This window comes from Dipodomys spectabilis, unplaced genomic scaffold, assembly GCF_019054845.1.
Source record: "Dipodomys spectabilis isolate Male_0828 unplaced genomic scaffold, ASM1905484v1 ptg000039l, whole genome shotgun sequence".
NCBI classification, from domain to species: domain Eukaryota; kingdom Metazoa; phylum Chordata; class Mammalia; order Rodentia; family Heteromyidae; genus Dipodomys; species Dipodomys spectabilis.
Window position 1 is genome coordinate 12,304,072 of NW_024870716.1, and position 18,734 is coordinate 12,322,805.

An 18,734-nucleotide genomic window follows, 5' to 3' on the forward strand; every position below is an offset into this window, starting at 1 on the left:
CTGAGTAGCTAGGATTACAGACATTTTCCACCAGCACCTAGCAGTAGAACTTCTGAAGTTGACATTTTAGTGGGGGCTCAGGGAGGGAGGGTGAGGGGAACTCTCAGAAGACAAGCCAGAAGCTTGTAGTGTGAGGATGAAAGAAACAATTTTGAAGTTGGGCCACAGTGGTGAGCATTTCCATCTTTCAGACTCCTGAGGCCTTTATTCATGAATAGGGCTGGTCTGTTACTTTAATTCTAGGTTTGTGGCTGCTACAGAGCTATTGGTTCAGTGGGAATCATTTATTTCTCCTGCTCTTGTGAAGTCTGACAGGTTTTTAAATTTTTTTTCCAGATATGATGCCTCTCCTGCATAATTATGTGACAATAGATACAAATACTTTACTGTCAAATCCAAAACATTTAGAAGTCCTTTTCACAATGTGTAGGAAGGTAAGCATGTCCTAGCCATTTGTCACAGTATGCTTTACTAAGATTTCTGTGTTTTTTTGGTTTTTGTTTTTGCTGGTCCTGGGGCTTGAACTCAAGGCCTGGGCACTGTCTCTGAGCTTCTTTTTGCTCAAGGCTAGCACTCTACCACTTGAGCCACAGTGCCAATTCCAGCTTTTGCTATTTAAGTAGTACTGAGGAATCGAACCCAGGGTTTCATGCATGCTTGGCAAGCACTCTACCACCAAACCACCTTCCTAGCTCCCATGTATTTCTTCTTTTTTTTTTTTTTTTGTCGGTTGTGGGGCTTGAACTCTGGGCCTGGACGCTGTTCCTCAGCTCTTCAGCTCAAGGCGAGCATTCTACCACTGGAGCTACAGTGCCATTTTGGTTTTCTAGTGGTTTATTGGAGATAGGAGTCTCAAGGTCTTTCCTTCCCCGGGCTGGCTTAGAACTGAGATCCTCAGATCTCAGCCTCCTGAGTAGCTAGGATTACAGGCGTGAGCTACTGGCGCCCAGCTTCCCCCATGTATTTCTTAAATGTTTCATCTATTCATTGATCAGCCTATATTTGTGAGTGTGCATTTCCAAAATGAAGTTTAGATTGTTGTATTTTGAAAGTCACATGTTCTGCATTGTTCCTTAAAATGTTTAGCAATTTAAGCCAGGCACTGTGGCTCACTCCTGTAATCTAGCTACTTAGGAGGCTGAGACCCGAGGATGGTGGTTTGAAGTCAGCCCAGGCAGGGAAGTTGGTGAGACTTTTATCTCCAATTAACTAGCCCAAAGCAGGAAGGGGGAGTTTTGGCTTAAGTAGTAGAGTGCCAGCCTTCAGTGAAAAAGCTAAGAGAGAGACAAGCCAGGTACTGGTGGCTCACACCTGTAATCCTAGCCTCTCAGGAGGCTGAGATCTGAGGATCATGGTTCAAAGCCATTCTAGGCAATAAAGTCCATGAGACTCTTTATCTCCAACTAAGCTCCAATAAAGCCAGAAGTGAAGCTGTGCCTCTAGTGGTAGAGTGCTCGCCTTGACCAAAATAGCTCAGGGACAGTGCCCAGGCCCAAAGTTCAAGCCCCGGGACTGACATACCATAATAAACAAACAAGGAATGTAATTAGGTACTAGAGCAAAGAGCAGGGTTGTATTCTTGCTTCCCTTTTTCAGGGTGAGCAGGTACTAGGGTGAAGCTGAGTCCTGTGATTGAATTTATATGGATGCTTGTTTTAAGAGCCTTTGACGAATTTTATGCAATGATTCTTGGTGCTGAGCCAAGTTATCTTTTATTGTAGGTGCTCTGTGGAGATGCAGGAGAAGATGCTGAATGTCATGCAGCGAAGCTTCTGGAAGTCATCATTCTTCAGTGCAAAGGAAGGGGAATTGATCAGGTAATGCATGTGAGGGAAGTAACCTACTCAACATCTGTGTTTATCATCAACAGGCCTGATTGACATTTTGGTTATGTTTGGATGGAGTACTGAGGCGATAACCCACCACCGTTTTTTGTTGTTGTTTCTTTTCCTGACTTGTGCAAATTCTATTCAAATGACAAAAAGCCATACAGTCTAGGCCTTGTAATTTGCATTCTAGCTGAGAACTAAATGCACAGAAAAATATGAAATAAGGAGCTGTTCATAGGATGATGAAGAAACAAATGTGGAAATTGTGCTTAGTGATTTGCAATTTTTTTTTTTAATACCAGTGTTGGGCTTATGCCTGTGTGCTGTCCCTTAGCTTTTCCTACTCAAGGCTGGTTGGTACTCTACTGCTTGAGCCTCAGGTCTACTTCTGTTTTTTTTTTGCTGTTTAATTGGAGCTAGGAGTCTCACAGATTTTTCTGCTCTGGCTGGTTTCAAACAGTGATCCTTAGATCTCATTCTCTTGAGAAACTAGGATTACATTACAAGCCAGTGCTTGGCTTTTTATTTACTGTGCTGATCCTGAGGTTTGAACTCAGAACCTGGGAATTGTTTCTGAGCTTGTTGCTCAAGGCTAGCACTCAACCACTTGAGCCATAGCTCCCCTTCTGGCTTCTTTGGTGGTTAATTGGAATAAGAGTCTCACAGACTTTCCTGCCCAGGATGGCTTTGAACTGTGATCCTCAGATCTCAGCCTCTTGAGTAGCTAGGATTATAGGCGTGAGCCACTGGTATTTGGCATGCTATGCTTTTTTGCCAGTACTGGGGCTTGGACTTAGGCTCTCATGCTCTTGCTTAGTCTTTTTCTCATGGCTGATCATGTCTGTAGTCAGCACTTTTGCTTCTTACTTGGAAATGGGGCCTCTAAGACTTTTTTTGTCCAGACTAACTTCCAGCCAAGGTCCTCTAGTTCTCTGCCTCCTGAGTAGCTAGGATCACAGGCATGAGGTACAGTGCTTGTCTTAATTATTAGTTCAGTAATATTTGCTCCATATATTTTTTCTTTTATCTTTTTCTTTATGTATTTTTTCTGTATTGAGATTAAGTGATTACATAAATTTCATAAAATTCATAGTATTGTGGGGTAGTGATACTTAAAGCCAAACACATTTTAACCTTTATGAGGTGCATTGTTATTGTCATGGTCTATAAAGCTTACTGTCTCTACATACCTTGACACTATTTTTTCCAAATTGGGTGATATGTACATTTCTTTCCTTTTGCTCAGTATAAGCTATTCCCCCTTTCTCTCTCATCGCTGCCCTTGAGTTTCTAGTTCACTTTCATCAATGTCCAGTGCAGCTGATGGGCCCCTCTGCTGTATGTTTTCCTCTGATTCTGTGCCTTTTTCCTATATATGGTATATACACATGTATATACCATATATGAGGTGAAGAACATGGGGTCATCTAGAAATGATATGACAAATTAAAAAGAGATCCTTTATTTCTTGAGTCCTGTGTACTTTGTCATATCTCCTTCATTTTGGATTTAACATCTGCATATCAGGGAGATCATGTGCCATTTGTGTCTCTGATCTTGGCTTACCTCTCTCAACATTATTTGTTCTAGTTCCATCCATTTCCTTGCAAATGCTATTGTTTTCTCCTTTCTAATGGCTGCATAATATTCCATTGTATATAAGTACCACAATTTTTAGATCCATTCACCAGTAGTGGGGTATCTGGGTTGTTTCCATATCTTGACTATTGTGAACAATGCAGCAATGAACATGGAGGTGCATGTGTCCTTGTTTCCTGGTCCCTGTTGCTCAGGGTAGATGTAGGAGTGGTATGGCTGGGTCATAGGGGAGGTCTATATTTAGCTTTCTGAGGAATCTCCAGACTGCTTTCCAAAGTGGTAGTATTAGTGTACATTCCCACCAGTATTGAAACAGGGTTCCTCTTCTGCATCCCCTCCAGCATTTGTCGTTGGCTGGCTTTAGGATGTGGGCCATTCTGACTGGGGTAAGGTGGTAGCTCAAATTTATTTTTATTTGCATTTCCTTTACAGCCAGGGATGATGAACATTTCCTCATGTGTTTCTTTGGCGTTTTTATCTTTTCTTCCAAAAAGATTGGTTTGTTAGATTTGGGAGGGATTAGTTTCTTGAGTTCCCTGTATATAATGGATGTTAGGCCTTTGTCTGATATGTTGTTGGTAAATATTTTTTTGCAGTTGATTGGTTGTCTTTCTAGTTTGGCAGCTACATCTTCAGCTGTGCAGAAACTTTATTTAAGGTAGTCCATTTGTCGAGTCTCTCTCCCATTTGTTTTGACCTTGGGATTCTGTTCAGGAAGTTCCTGCCTATGCCTATAAGTTCTAGTGTCTCTACTGCTCTGTCCTGCAGTAGTTTCAGAGTTTCAGGTTTGATGTTAAGATCTTTAATCCATTTTGAGTTGATGTTGGTGCATGCTGATAGGCTAGGGTCTACTTTTAGTTTTCTGCATGTGGCTGCCCAGTTTTCCCAGCACCAATAGTTGAAGAGGCTATGTTTCTTCCAGTGTATGTCTTTGGCTCCTTTGTCAAATATCAGCTGGCTATATTATTTCTGGATCTTCTAATGTATTCCATTGGTCTTTGGGTCTATTTTTGTGCCAATCCCAAGTTGTTATTATGGCTGTATAGTAGAGCTTAAAATATGGTATTGTGCATTACTTCTTTTGCCTAGAATTGCTTTGGCTATTCTAGTCCTTTTGTTGTTCCATATGAATTTTTGGATTGTTTTCTCTATTTCATAAAGAACATCATTGGGATTTTGATGGGGATTGTGTTGAATTTGTATATCGTTTTTGGCAGTGTGGCCATTTTCACAATATTGATTCTACCTATACATGCACATGGAAGGTCTTTCCATTTCCTGGTATCTTCTTTGCTTTCTTTCTTTAGATTTTTTCATTAAATAGGTCTTTTGCATCTTTGGTTAGGTTAATTCCTAGATATTTTATTCTGAGATTTTTTTTTTTTTGGGTCCAGTCGTGGGGCCTGAACTCTGGGCCTGGGCGCTGTCCCTCAGCTCTTCAGCTCAAGGCTAGCGCTCTACCACTTGAGCCACAACGCCACTTCCGGCTTTTTTTTTTTTTTTTGCTTATGTGGTGCTGAGGAATAGAACCCAGGGCCTCAGACATGCAAGGCAAGCGCTCTACCACTGAGCCACCTTCCCAGCCCTTGAGTATCTTTTTTTGTCTCTAGAGAAATGACTAATTGGATTCTTGTTTAGTTTTATTTCATTTTTTTGTCTCTTCATAGTTGAGTTAGTGGAGTTCAGTATTTATTGTAGATTCAAGTCCTTTACCAGACATATATAATTTGGAAACATTTTCTCACAATTTGTGGATTATCTTTTATTCATTTTTTTCATACACGGTCTCATGTAGCCCAGGCTGGCATGATATTTGTAATCTTCCTGCTTCTGCCTCCTGAGTGTTGGGATTACAGGCATGTGCCACCATACAAATAAAATTGATATGACTCTAAGAACTTTTTAGATATTTTCAGAGGGTCCTCATCCCCTATATTTTTGTGTTCTAAAGAAATTATGGCAGGTGGAGCTGGCTCAAGTGGTAGAGCACCAGCCTTGAGTGGAAAAGCCAGGAGCACAAGGCCTTGAATTTGAGTCCCAGTACCATAAGCAAAAACTGATGTTAAACAAAAACCAAGCAGGTAGTTAGGTTTAAACTTGATTGGCAGTAGAGGTGTTTACCCTTTGCTTGGATTGTAGAGCATTTTGAGTAGCAGTTGATGGGACTATCGAACAGATCCATGTTAGGGGCTCAGACTTGCCCAATAATCCAGATGTTGGTAAACTGTGGCCTATGGGCTACATCCTACTTGCAGGCTGGTTTTGTAGGATCTAGAAACTAATTGTCAGGAAGAAAATTTAGTTTGGAAAAAAAAAAAAAAAACCAACCCTCATTCATAAGGTGTTTTCTGTATACAGATATGTATGATATGTAGTTATCATATTCAGAATCACTGAGAAGTTCTGTGAGCCAGAGGCTGCATGATCATTGCTGTAATGGGAAGCAGAGCCGTTGCTGTCATAAATCAGGGTCCACACTCTGCACAAGGTTCTGTCAGTGCCTGCATGAGGACAGAGATAATTGTTATGTCCAGGCCACTAGTAGATTGAGTGATCCCCTTACTAAATCCATAGTGGTACTGGTACTGGAATTTAAATTCAGGGTTTGGGGCTGAGCTATGTTGTAGCCTGTTTTCTAAAGTCTTTCCAAGGTTTTTATTTTGTTTTGTTTTTGTGTCAATACTAGGGCTTGAACTCGGGATTTGTGTTCCTGCTTAGCTTTTTAAAAACTTATTTGTTTATTTATTTATTTATGTTTGTCCTGGGGCTTGAACTCAGGGACTGGGCACTGTCCCAGAGCTTTTTCACTCAAGACTAGTGCATTATCACTTGAGCCACTTCACATACACATGTACAAAAAAAGAAGTAGAGTCTAGGAACATGTAGGACATCTCTTGTTGAAATCTCTCTGGTTTTTGTGAGAATGCAAAGCTGTGTGTGTGCACCTGTCAAACCTGAGACTTGAACTCAGAGCCTGGGCACTGTCCTGAACTTTTCATTCATGACTAGCACTCTACCACTTGAGCCACAGCTCTACTTCCAGCTTTTTGGTGGTATTTGGAGATAAAAATCTCACAGACTAAGCCAGGTACCAGTGGCTCATGCCTGTAATTCCAGCTACTCAGGAGGCTGAGATCTGAGGACTGCGGGTGAAAGCCAGCCCGGGCAGGAAAGTCTGTGAAACTTTTTTTTTTTGGGTCTGGTTGTGGGGCCTGAACTCTGGGCCTGGGTGCTGTCCCTCAGCTCTTCAGCTCAAGGCTAGTGCTCTACCACTTGAGCCACAGCGCCACTTTCGGCTTTTTTCTTTTTTGCTTATGTGGTGCTGAGGAATCGAACTCAGGGCCTCATGCATGCAAGGCAAGCGCTCTACCACTGAGCCACCTTCCTAGCCCCTGTGAAACTCTTTATCTTCAGTAAACCACCAGAAAACCAGAAGTGGCGCTGTAGCTCAAGTGGTAGAGCGCTAGCCTTGAGCTGAAGAGCTGAGGGACAGCGCTTAGGCCCAGAGTTCAAGCCCCACGACCAACAAAAACAAACAAACAAAAAAAACCCAACTCAACAGACTTTCTTGCCCAGGCTGGCTTTGAACTGTGATCTTCAGATCTCAGCTTCCTGAGTAACTAGGATTACAAGTGTGAGCCACTAGAACCTGGCATGAATGTAAAGCTATTAAATAACTAGAAACAATTGAAGCCAACATTGTATTGTCATTAGGACTCTTCTTTGATACCACCTTTTGCTTGTATTCACCTTTCTGGAAGTTTCTAGTATACTTTCCTCTGATTTTCTCTTTGTCTTCTAGTGCATTCCACTTTTTGTTCAACTTGTCTTGGAGAGATTAACTCGAGGGGTGAAAACGAGCGAGCTCCGCACTATGTGTCTGCAGGTGGCTATTGCTGCGCTGTACTATAACCCTGACCTGCTGCTGCACACCTTAGAGCACATCCAGCTGCCTCCCCACCCGGGGCCCATCACCGTACAGTTCATAAACCAGTGGATGAATGACACTGACTATTTCCTTGGGTATGTGCCTTGTAGATTGTGTGAGTGTGTGTGTGTGTGTGTGTGTGTGTGTGTGAGAGAGAGAGAGAGAGAGAGAGAGCACGTGTGTGTGCATGCCAGTACTGGGGCTTAATATCAGGGCCTAGGCACTATCCCTTTTTCACTCAAGGCCAGCACTATCATATTTGTGTCAAACCTTTAATTCCAGCTTTTTGCTGGTTCATTGGAGATCAAGAGTCTCTCAGATTTATCTGCCTGGGCTGGCACTGAACTGTGCTTTTCAGATCACCATCTCCTGATTAGCTAGGATTATAGGTATGAGCCATCAGTGCCCAGTGACACTTAGTTTTTGAAACACCTTTTGGGGAGCTGAGATTTGTGTAAAGTACACAGACCAGGAAACCCACAACTCATGGTGGAAAAGTCTGGACACTTCATATTTTTTCTATTGTATAGAAATTTTCTCTTGTCAAGCAAAGTTACATTTACTTTAATAAAACTCATCACACCAACACTCAGGTACAGCATTTGCATCAATTGTAAGTTGGTATTACAGCAAGATTCACCATATTAATTGCTGACACCCATAGGCGTGTGTGTGAGTGTGTGTGTACACACACCAATCCTTGAACTTGAATTCTGGGCCTGGGCACTGTCCTTAAGCTTCATTTTGCCAAGGCTAGCACTCTACAACTTGAGCCACAGATACACTTCTGGTGCTTTTGGAGGGTAGTTTATTGGAGAGAAGAGTCACAGACTTTCCTGCCTGGGCAGACTTTGAACTATGATCCTCACATCTCAGCCTCCTGAGTAGCTAGGATTATAGGCATGAGACACTGACACTCTGCTTCCCTTAGGTCTGATAGTTATTGGCTTACAAATTTTGATATCCATAGAATTTTGTGTAACAAAACATGGAGTATTTTTATGTAATTCCCACAGGAACCTTGTATACATTTCGGCATTTGGGCTTTGTCCTTTATTGCATTTCTCATGTCTCTTTTTTTTCCTTTGAAAACCTCCAGGCACCATGACCGGAAAATGTGTATAATAGGGTTGAGTGTCCTCTTGGAGTTACAAAACCGGCCTCCTGCTGTGGACGCTGTAGCAGGGCAGATCATCCCCTCTATTCTTTTCCTCTTCCTTGGCCTAAAGCAAGTCTGTGCTTCTAGACAACTGGTAAACCATGAAGATCGCCCCAAAGTAGAGAAAGATGATCTGGAAGAAAATGGTAACGCCTTCTACTTGTGATGCATGCTGTGACTGAATTCATGTCATGTTATTATCGCCTTTCATCCTTTTATTTCATTATTTTATTTCTAGTTCTTTGAGACTGTGTCTAACTATGTAGTACTTAAACATTCAGTGGAGTCCAGGTTGTCCTGGAACTTGAGATCCTCTTGCCTCTGCCTTCTGAGTACTGTGATTCAGGCATGTGGCCTTCTACCAGGCTTTGTTGTCTTTGAATTTATTCCGTTGGGAGTCACTCAGCTGACTTGTAGTGTACCTAGTACACATTTAACAAGGATGTTGAGTTTGCTTCCTTTGTTGTTATGATCATGTGGGATAAATTTAGATCAGAGATTTTTTTTTTTCTTTTGTGCTGGTCTTAGGGCTTGAACTTAGATCCTGGGTGCTATCCCTGAGTGTTTGTGCTCCAGGCTAGCACCCTACCACTTGAATCACAGCTCCAAAAATGTCGGGATTTTTGGTGGTTAAATGGAGATTTGAGTCCCATGGACTTTCTTGACTTAGCTGGCTTCAAACCATGAAGTGCCACTGGTACTTGATATAAGTAAATTGTAATATATATATATGTATATATAATTTTATGTTTTTGCCAGTACTGGGGCTTGAACTCAGGGTCTGGGCACTGTCCCTGAGATTCTTTGGCTCAAGAATAGCACTCTACCACTTGAGCCACAGTGCCACTTCTGGCTTTTTCTGTGTGTGTGGTACTGAGGAATTGAACCCAGGGCTTCATGCATGCTAGGCAAGCACTCTACCACTAAGCCACCTTCTCAGCCACCCTCAATAATTTTTAAATGGAGTCTAGTAGATCTTGTTACACCTTGAGAAATAAATTTGTAACAGAATCCTGTGGTCTTGACTATGAAGTTAGCAATTTAGTATTTTATTATCTGGGCTAGCAGAGTTAAGGTAGGAGCCACTAGATTAAGAGCAGAACTAAGGTAGGAGCCACTAGATTAAGAGCAGAACTTAGTACAGTTTAGGTAGTTGAGATTGTATCATTTAAAAATAATGGTTCTTCAAGATGGGTGCTGGTGGCTTATGATTGTTATCCTAGCTATTCAGGAGGCTGAGATCTGAGGATCACAGTTTGAAGCCTAGGCAGGAAAGTCTGTGCCCCTTTTATCTCCAATTAATTACTAAAAAAGCCAAAAGTAGAGCTGTGGCTCAAGTGATAGAGTGCTAGCCTTGAGCTAAGAATTGCAGGGACAGTGCCTAGGCCCTGAATTCAAGTCTTAGTACCAGTACACACACACATACACACACACACATACACACACACACACACTCTCTCTCTCTCTCTCTCTCTCTCAAAAAAAAAAACCAAACAAGAAAACAATGCTATTTAACTGCAGGCCTCTCATAATTTCTTTTTATTAAAAAAGAGAGAGAGATGAAATGATTGTATACCCAATCCATGTGTTGTAAAAATGACATGACCTCCCATTGAGAATTCATATGTCTTCACAATTAATAGGAACTACTCAGAAATGCCCAAATGCTGAGGTATGGTTTAAGTAGTAGAGCACCTGCCAAGCAATCTCGAGGATCTAGATTCAATCTCCAATACCACCAACCAAGTCCACATGAAGAGATCACTTCTCCCATCAGAAATACTATAAGTCAGGCCACTGGTGGCTTGTGCTTGTAACCCTAGCTGTTCAGGAGGTTGAGATCTGAGGATCATGGTTTGAAGCCAGCCCAGGCAGGAAAGTCTGAGACACTCTTACCACCAATTAACCACCAAAAAGCCAGAAGTAGAGCTGTGGCTCAAGTGGTAGAGTGCTAGCCTTGATCAAAAAAGAAAAGGGAGAGAGCAAGAGGCCATGAAAGATTTTTTTTTTTGGCAGTCCTGGGGCACTGTTCCTGAGTTGTTTTTTTTTTTTTTGGTCGGCTATGGGGCTTGAAATCTGGGCTTGGTCGCTGTCCCTGTGCTCTTCAGCTCAAGGTGAGCACTCTACTGCTTGAGCCACAGCGCCACTTATGGTTTTCTGGTGGTTTATTGGAGATAAGAGTCTCACAGACTTTGCTGCCCTGGCTGGCTTTGAACCGCGATCCTCAAATCTCAGCCTCCTGAGTAGCTAGGATTACAGGCGTGAGCCACCAGCGCCTGGCCCCTGAGTTTCTAGCATTCTACTTCTACCACTTGATTCACAGTGCCACTTCTGGCCTTTTCTGTGTATGTGGTAGTGAGGAATCAAATTCAGGGCTTCATGGATGCTACGCAAGTACTCTACCAGTAAACCACATTCCCAGCCAATAGTAAATATTTTTTTTAATTGAATTTTTATTTTTTTTGGGGGGGGGGTTCAGTTGTGGACCTGAACTCTGGGCCTGGGCGCTGTCCCTCAGCTCTTCAGCTCAAGGCTAGCGCTCTACCACTTGAGCCACAGCGCCACTTCTGGCATTTTTTCCTGCTTATGTGGTGCTGAGGAATCAAACCCAGGGCCTCATGCATGCAAGGCAAGCGCTCTACCACTGAGCCACCTTCCCAGCCCCAATAGTAAATATTTTTAAAATATTTTTAAAATATAAAAATATCAAGAAAAATAACTAGTTGGTACATGTGGCTTAAAAAGTTATTTTTTTGTTTTGTTTGTTCTAGCACTTGGGAGGCTGAGGCATGAGAATTTCGAGTGCTAGACTAGGTTACACACTGAGATCTCATCATAAAATTATTATTTAAACTACAAATATATCTTGTATTTATAATTTTATAACTTTTGAAGAACCTTTTTTTGTGTGTGTCTGTGTGTGCCAATCCTGGGGCTTGAACTCAGGGCCTGGGCATTGTTCCCGAGCTTTTTTGCTCAAGGCTAGCCCTCTTCCACTTGAGTTCTACTTTGGCTTTTTAAAAAAAATTTTTTTTTTATTGTAAAAATACTGTACAGAGGGGTTATAGTTACATGAGTAAGGTAATGAGTACATTTCCTATCAAGCATTGTTACCTCCTCCTTTGGTTTTCCTCTAGCATCCCTTCCCTCCCCACCTTCCCAGCTCCCTCCCTGCCCCAAGTTGTAAAGGTCGTTTTCAACATAGTGTCTGGTGCATCTCATTGTTACAATGGGTCATCCTGTATCCTTATTTCAGCATTTTGTTATTTCTCTTCCCCTCCCCAGATTAGAAAAATGTATATACAAGATGCAGGGCGTCTACATCAAATACAGTGAAAACAGGGGTTATACCATGGGGAAAGAACATACAAAAAACAAAAACACACACAAAAAATCACAGTACATTTTAAATACATTACAAACAATAGCAAGAAGGAAAAAAACCCACTTGTTTCCCTATCTTGGGATTCATTTCACTTAACATCATCTTATATGGTCATATGTACATAGATTTTTGACCTTTTCTGCTTGTCCTAGACTTACACTAGTTATTGCAAATAAGGGAAACCATGGTGCCTATGTTTCTTTGGGCCTGGCTTACTTCACTTAATATAATTTTTTCCAAGTCTTTCCATTTCCTAACAAATGGGGTTATATCATTCTTTCTGATGGAGGCATAGAATTCCATTGTATAAATATACATTTTCTTCATCCATTCATCTACTGAGGGACATCTGGGTTAGTTCTATATCTTAGATATGTAAATAATGCTGCGATAAACATAGTTGTGCTGGTAGCTTTAATATAGTCTTGTTTGGGATCGTTTGAGTAAATGCCCAAAAGTGGGATTGTTACTTTGGCTTTTTTTGATGGCTAATTGGAGATAAGAGTCTTATAGATTTTCCTTCCCAGGCTGGCTTCGAACCACAAACCTAAGATCTCAGCCTCCTGAATAGCTAGGATTATAGATGCGAACCACTAGTACCTGGCTTAGACAGTATTGTTAGTAATTTTTCAGTAACGTTCAGCTAGACAACTGATTTTAGGAAATTGTTTTCTGTGGGGAAGTGACATTTTGTGTCACTTTAGGAAACTACAGTAAAGATAAATTCTATACTCAGCGATTTGGGATATTATACAGTAGCTTTTCCACTTCCAGAGTATTTTATAGTGCTTGCTTTTGCTTTCTTATTTTGTATTTTGAACTGTGTGCTTTGATTCCTTTTAAATCATGAATGGATTGATTTCCAGAGGAGATTTCCAGTGACGAGGAGGAGAAAAGTGTGTCTGTGCAGGCGATGCAGTCTGTGAATAGGCGAGGTGCAGATGAGGAAGATGAAGACGAGGACTGGGAGGAGGAAATCCTGGAGGAGACGGCCCTGGAAGGATTCAGCACTCCGCTTGACCTAGACAATAGTGTGGATGAATATCAATTTTTCACTCAAGCTCTGCTAAGTATGTTTTTATGCTGTGAATTTTCACTCTGTGTGCGCGCGCATGCACGCACGCGCATGTGCGTGTGTATGTGTGGGCCAGGCCTTGAACTTGGCACCTACATGTTATCCCTGAGCTTTTGTGCTCAAGGCTAGTGCTCTACTACTCCAGCCACAGCTCCACTTCTGATTTTCTGGTGGTTAATTGGAGAGAAGAGTCTCATGGACTTTCTTGCACAGGCTGGTTTTGAACTATGATCCTTAGATGTCAGCCTCCTGAGTAGCTAGCATTATAGGCATGAGCCAGTGGCTCTTGGCTTCAGATTTTTTTTTTTCCGCTAAACTTGCTTAATTTCTTCCAGCTAGGAGTTATTTTAGGATCTGGCCCAAAATACATTTAGGCTTTTTTGTTTTTTTGTTTGTTTCTTTGTGCTGATACTAGGGCTTGAACTCAGGGCCTCATGCTCTCACTTGTTTGGTTTTTTGCTCAAGGCTAGCACTCTGCCATTTACTGCAGCAACAGCTCTACTTCCAGGTTTTTGGTGGTTAATTGGAGGCAAGAGTCTCACAGACTTTTCCTGCCCTGGCTGGCTGGATCCATGATCCTCAGATCTCTGCCTCCTGGTGTGAGTCACTACATCCAGCTAGGAGGTTTCTAACAGGAATAATAGGACCCTGGAGAAGAGGATGAAATGTGATGGGAGAAGTGTGTAGGTGGAGGACATTAAGAAAGAGGCAGGGCACGGCCTCTGGTGTGAAAGGGGTTTGCCATGGTTCCCTCGGAGACAAGCACAACCCGTAATGGAGATGCAGAGCGAGCGACAGCGGTGAGCACTTTCAGTGTAGCCGTTTGTGCTGAGTCTGTGGTAAGTTTGGAGGTCAAACAAAGCAACAAAGCCCAGGTGCTGAAAGGGAGGATTCTGCCTAAAGGACAATTAAATTTTTTTTAACGTTTAATTTTTTGTTACTATAAAGGTGATGTACAGAGGGCTACAGTTACATAAGTCAGGTAATGAGTGCATTTCTTTTTGGACAGTGTCACCTCTTCTCTTACTCTCTCCCAGTTTTTACTTCCTGTTCTCATCCACAAGTTGTAGAGTTCATTTTCAACATAGCATCCAGCGAGTATCACTGCTGCATTTGTTCACCCTTTGTCCCTCCATTTCTGTGCCTCCCTTTACCCTCCCGAAGACAGATAAATGAGCAAACAAAGGCAAAGAACCTCTTATTGCCACTTCAATAAATAATATTGGCTATGATCAGAGGCACAGAAGCAAAAATTGTGGCTTTGTATTCTCCCCCAAGAGGGTCCCCCTGTGGACTCACTGAATGCCTGGAGTCCTTATAAGATTGATCATATTAAGGGTCAATTTTACCCTCTTGGGTTCACAAGCAGTGCTGCTGCTGCGACTGGAATGAGAGCGCCCAGGTTAGAGGTTAATAAGTGCCGACATGGTTTGCTAAGGTCTGCATTTGAGGCTACACAATAGTTAGGAAAACTCCCAGAAGAAGACAGAATTAGGCAAACTAGAGATCTGTGCTGTCCTAACCTTCCCTTGATACCCCACATAGTTGGGCACTTGTAAATCATCCTTGGAGCTAGGCACCAGTGGCTCACGCCTGTCATCCTAGCTACCCAGAAGGCTGAGATCTGAGAATCAAGGTTCACATCCAGCCAGAGCAGTAAAGTTCTGTTCACCTCCTGTCTCCAGTTAACCACCAACAGACAGATATGAAGTGGAAGACATGAGTGAAAAAGCTAAGCAAGAACACAGGGTCCTGAGTTCAAGCCCCAGTACCTGCACATACACATATACAATCATCCTTTGTCAGGATGGTTTTATTACCCTGTCTCTTACCATCTGAAATAATTGCATGCCACTAGTTTTCCTCTGATATGATCATCACTGTTCTCCTTCTCTCCTCCTCTTCCCCACCACTGCCATGGTGCAGCTGTGCAGAATCGGGATGTGGCTTGGTACCAACTACTGATGGCACCTCTCAGCGAAGACCAGAAGAGAACACTACAGGAGGTGTACACACTGGCAGAGCATCGGAGGACAGTGGCAGGTCAGCCAGCCATCTCTGCCCTGCATGCACGTCAGAGCACTAGTTCATCCTTGTTCAGTGAGCTAGGTGGCACCAAAATACAGTTTTAAAAATTGGGGAGAAGGGCTATAAATGTGGTTTAGTGGTAGAGTGCTTGCTTAGCCTGCATGGGGACCTGGGTTTGATTCCTCAGGACCACATAAACAAACAAAAAACAGACTGTGGAAAGGCTGAGTGCCAGTGGCTCTAGCTATTCAGGTGGCTGAGATCTCAGGATCACAGTTGGAAGCCAGTGCAGGCAGGATAGTCCATGAAATTTTTATCTTCAATTCACCACCAAAAAGCAGGAAATAGAGCTATGACTTGAGTGGTAGAATGCCTGCTTTAAGCAAAACTGGCAAGTGGGGGCACTGGGCCCTGGTTCAAGCCCCAGGGCCAGCACTGGGGCTGTTGACTTTGTTGTGTGGTAGTCTTTTTTTGTTACTGTTTGTTTGGGTGTGATTTGAGATAGGTCTCACTATATGTAGTCAGACCAGGCTAGCCTTGAACTCTTTTTTTTTGGGTCTGGTCGTGGGGCCTAAACTCTGGGCCTGGGTGCTGTCCCTCAGCTCTTCAGCTCAAGGCTAGTGCTCTACCACTTGAGCCACAGTGTCACTTCTGGCTTTTTTTTTCTTTTTTTTTGCTTATGTGGTGCTGAGGAATTGAACCCAGGGCAAGCAAGCAAAGCAAGCGCTCTACCACTGAGCCATGTTCCCAGACCCCTAGCCTTGAACTCTTAGTCTTCCTGCCTCTTCTGAATGAAGAGATGGTTTTTTTTTTGTTTGTTTTGTTTTTTTGGTGTGGGTATGAGTGTGTGCTTGGGTATGGGCCTACGGATCCTGAGCTTTTTAGCTTAAGAATGGTGTTCTATCACTTGAGCCACAATTCTACTTTTGGCTTTTTGGTGGTTACTTGGAGGTAAGGGTCTCACCAACTTTCCTGCCTAGCCTGGCCCTGAACTGTGATCCTCAGATCTCAGCATCCTAAGTAGCTAGGATTACAGGTGGGAGCATCTGGTGTCCAGCTTGTCTCTTCCTCTTAAAAGCTCAACTACCTCTCATTATAGCCATGGACTGATAACCAGTTCTGTCACATGTGGGCCTTTAGTACAATTAAGATCCAAATCATAGTAGAAGTTCTTTGTTGGTGACTCTTAAGTTGAAATTATTACAACCATTCCTCGATTGTCAGTGGATAAGACTGTGATTACCAGATTGTTTAGTATCATTTAGGCAGTTAAGAGTTGAGAACTCGGACTCCTCTGCGGAGACAGTGTCAGATTCTGTGTCAGTTTTTGTCTGCCCTTTCAGCAGGAGAGACCATGAAGCTCTTGGAGTCCAGCTCCGAACAGTTTTTCCAATGATAGTAATCGTAATTACATATGGCTGTTGGTCTGGTGGCTCATGCCTACAGTCCTAGTTACCCAAGAGGCTGAAATCTCGAGGATCAATGATTGTCCCGGCAGAAAAATCTGAGAGACCCCCATCTCCAGTTAACCAGCAGAAGGCTGGGCTGAAGGCCTGGATCAGGTGGTAGAGTTGCTGAGTCAGAGTGGGGTCCTGAGTTCAGGTCCTAGTACCAGAAAAAAAAAGGAAACGGAAAAAAAATGTTGATATTCAGTTTAGTAGTTAATTAATGCTTTAAGTTCCAGTTGTAAGTACATAAAGAATCTGGCTTGCTGGGGCTGGGAAGGTGGCTCAGTGGTAGAGTGCTAGCCTTACATGCCTGAGGCCCTGGGTTCGATTCCTCAGCACCACATAAGCAAAAAGAAAAAAGCCAGAACTGGGACTGTGGCTCAAGTGGTAGAGCGCTAGCCTTGTGCCGAAGAGCTGAGGGACAGCGCCAGGCCCAGAGTTTAGGCCCCACGACTGGACCCAAAAAAAAAAAAGAATCTGGCTTGCTGGGCTCTGGTGGCTCACACCTGTAACCCTAGCTACTCAGGAGACTGAGATCTGAGGATCACGGTTCAAAGCCAGCCTGGGCAGGAGAAAAAAAAAACACAGAAATAGAGGTGCAGCTCAAAAGTGGGAGATCACTAGCCTTAAGCACAAAAGTTCAGGGATATGATCCAGGCCAGCATGTGTGCAACACACACACACACACACACACACACACACACACACACACACACGCATATGGCTCTGTTGCAGTTTTTTGTTGTGGTTTTTTTTTTTTGGTTGGTTGTGGGCTTGAACTCTGGGCCTGGGTGCTGTTCCTCAGCTCTTCAGCTCAAGGCGAGCGCTCTACCACTTGAGCCACAGCGCCACTTCCAGTTTTCTGTAGTTTATATTAGAGATAAGAATCTCACAGATTTTCCTGCCCCCCCCCTCCCCCGCTCCCCCCCTCCCCTAGCTGGCTTTGAACTGTGCTCATCAGATCTCAGCTTCCTGAGTAGCTAGAAATACAGGTGTGAGTCATTGGCACCCGGCTGTTGCAGTTATTTTTTTTTAAGTTTTTTTTTTTTTTTTATTGTGAAAAAAACTGTTACAGTTATTTTTGACTCTCACTTGAAGTACTATTGTTTCTTCCCTCCCTTCTCTTTTGGTATTGCTAGAGGCAAAGAAGAAGATTGAACTGCAAGGAGGCTTCACATTTGAAAACAAAGGTGTCCTCTCGGCCTTTAACTTTGGAACAGTGCCCAGCAGTGACTGAAGGCGGGATCAGAGCTGTCCCAATGTCACCACTGCATTTGATCTCACACTGGACTGTGGACATGTGAGGGTCGAGGATAGGGAGGCAGGGAGCTGCTTTGCAGAGTGCCCCCTGCGGTCCCAGTGCCGGCATATCTACTCTCCCTTTCCCCTTTGGCCCTTCTCACCTTGAAGTATGTATTTCTCAACAGCTACTGTCGTGTATGAAATTAAAGGCAACACAGAAATCATTACATGGAAAAGATAAAGCATCCAGAGGCTGGAAAGCCCCAAGACGACCTCTAGAGGACTGAATAGGCCTGTGTGTCTCAGGTTATTTTGCCATGCAGAATCAGCGGACCCACGTGGGAACAGTGCCTTCTGTTGTACATGAATTATCTGAAAAAATTTTCTGGAGTGTGTTGTAGCTTTTTTTTTTTAAAAGCATAAAATGTATTTCTAGATATACTGTAAACTTTGGTTATATGTTGATATATTGTACATTTTCCTCTGTGAATTTACTGTTAAGCACTTACACTGAGAATCTGATTTCAAAAAACTCCACCTTTGACCACTCTTGAGCAGGGGGCTCACTTCAGGGTTGCAAAATATGCACTGGCTCTGGCTCTTCATTGTTTGTGACTTTCTTAAAAGTATTTTGTTGTGTGCCGGTGGCTTGTGCCTGTAATCTTAGCTACTCAAGGCTGCAATCTGAAGGATTGAAGTTGAAAGCCAACCCTGGCAGGAAAGTTCGTGAGACTCTTATCTCTCACTAGGCAGCAGAAAGCCAGAAGTAGAGCTGTGGCTCAAGTGGTAGAGCTAGAAAAAGCTAAGGGACAGTGCCTAGGTTCTGAGTGCAAACCTCAGTACTGGCACGCACATACACACGCGCGCACACAGACACACACACACACACACACACACACACACGTGTGTTTTATTCCCTTTTTCATCTTGTTTTTCTGACTTGAATGGGGGTGAGTATTTCAGGATCAATAACCATGTGTATCACTTGAGTCCAGAACCTGGCAACTTCAATATTCAGTAGTTTCTTGGCCAGAGACTACT

General features: G+C 43.0%; 1 protein-coding gene across 1 annotated transcript in view; it reads left to right on the plus strand.

Moving 5' to 3' along the window:
* Nucleotides 1-18,298, plus strand: part of Ipo8 (importin 8) — a 54,974-nt gene extending 36,676 nt beyond the window's left edge. The window contains exons 19-25 of the mRNA XM_042677645.1: nucleotides 337-434; nucleotides 1,722-1,817; nucleotides 7,231-7,451; nucleotides 8,456-8,661; nucleotides 12,767-12,970; nucleotides 14,902-15,018; nucleotides 17,591-18,298. Of these exons, the coding sequence (XP_042533579.1) occupies nucleotides 337-434; nucleotides 1,722-1,817; nucleotides 7,231-7,451; nucleotides 8,456-8,661; nucleotides 12,767-12,970; nucleotides 14,902-15,018; nucleotides 17,591-17,688 (1,040 nt within the window). The 3' untranslated portion in view covers nucleotides 17,689-18,298. The remainder of the gene's footprint in view (nucleotides 1-336; nucleotides 435-1,721; nucleotides 1,818-7,230; nucleotides 7,452-8,455; nucleotides 8,662-12,766; nucleotides 12,971-14,901; nucleotides 15,019-17,590) is intronic.
* Nucleotides 18,299-18,734: the final 436 nt, after the last annotated feature.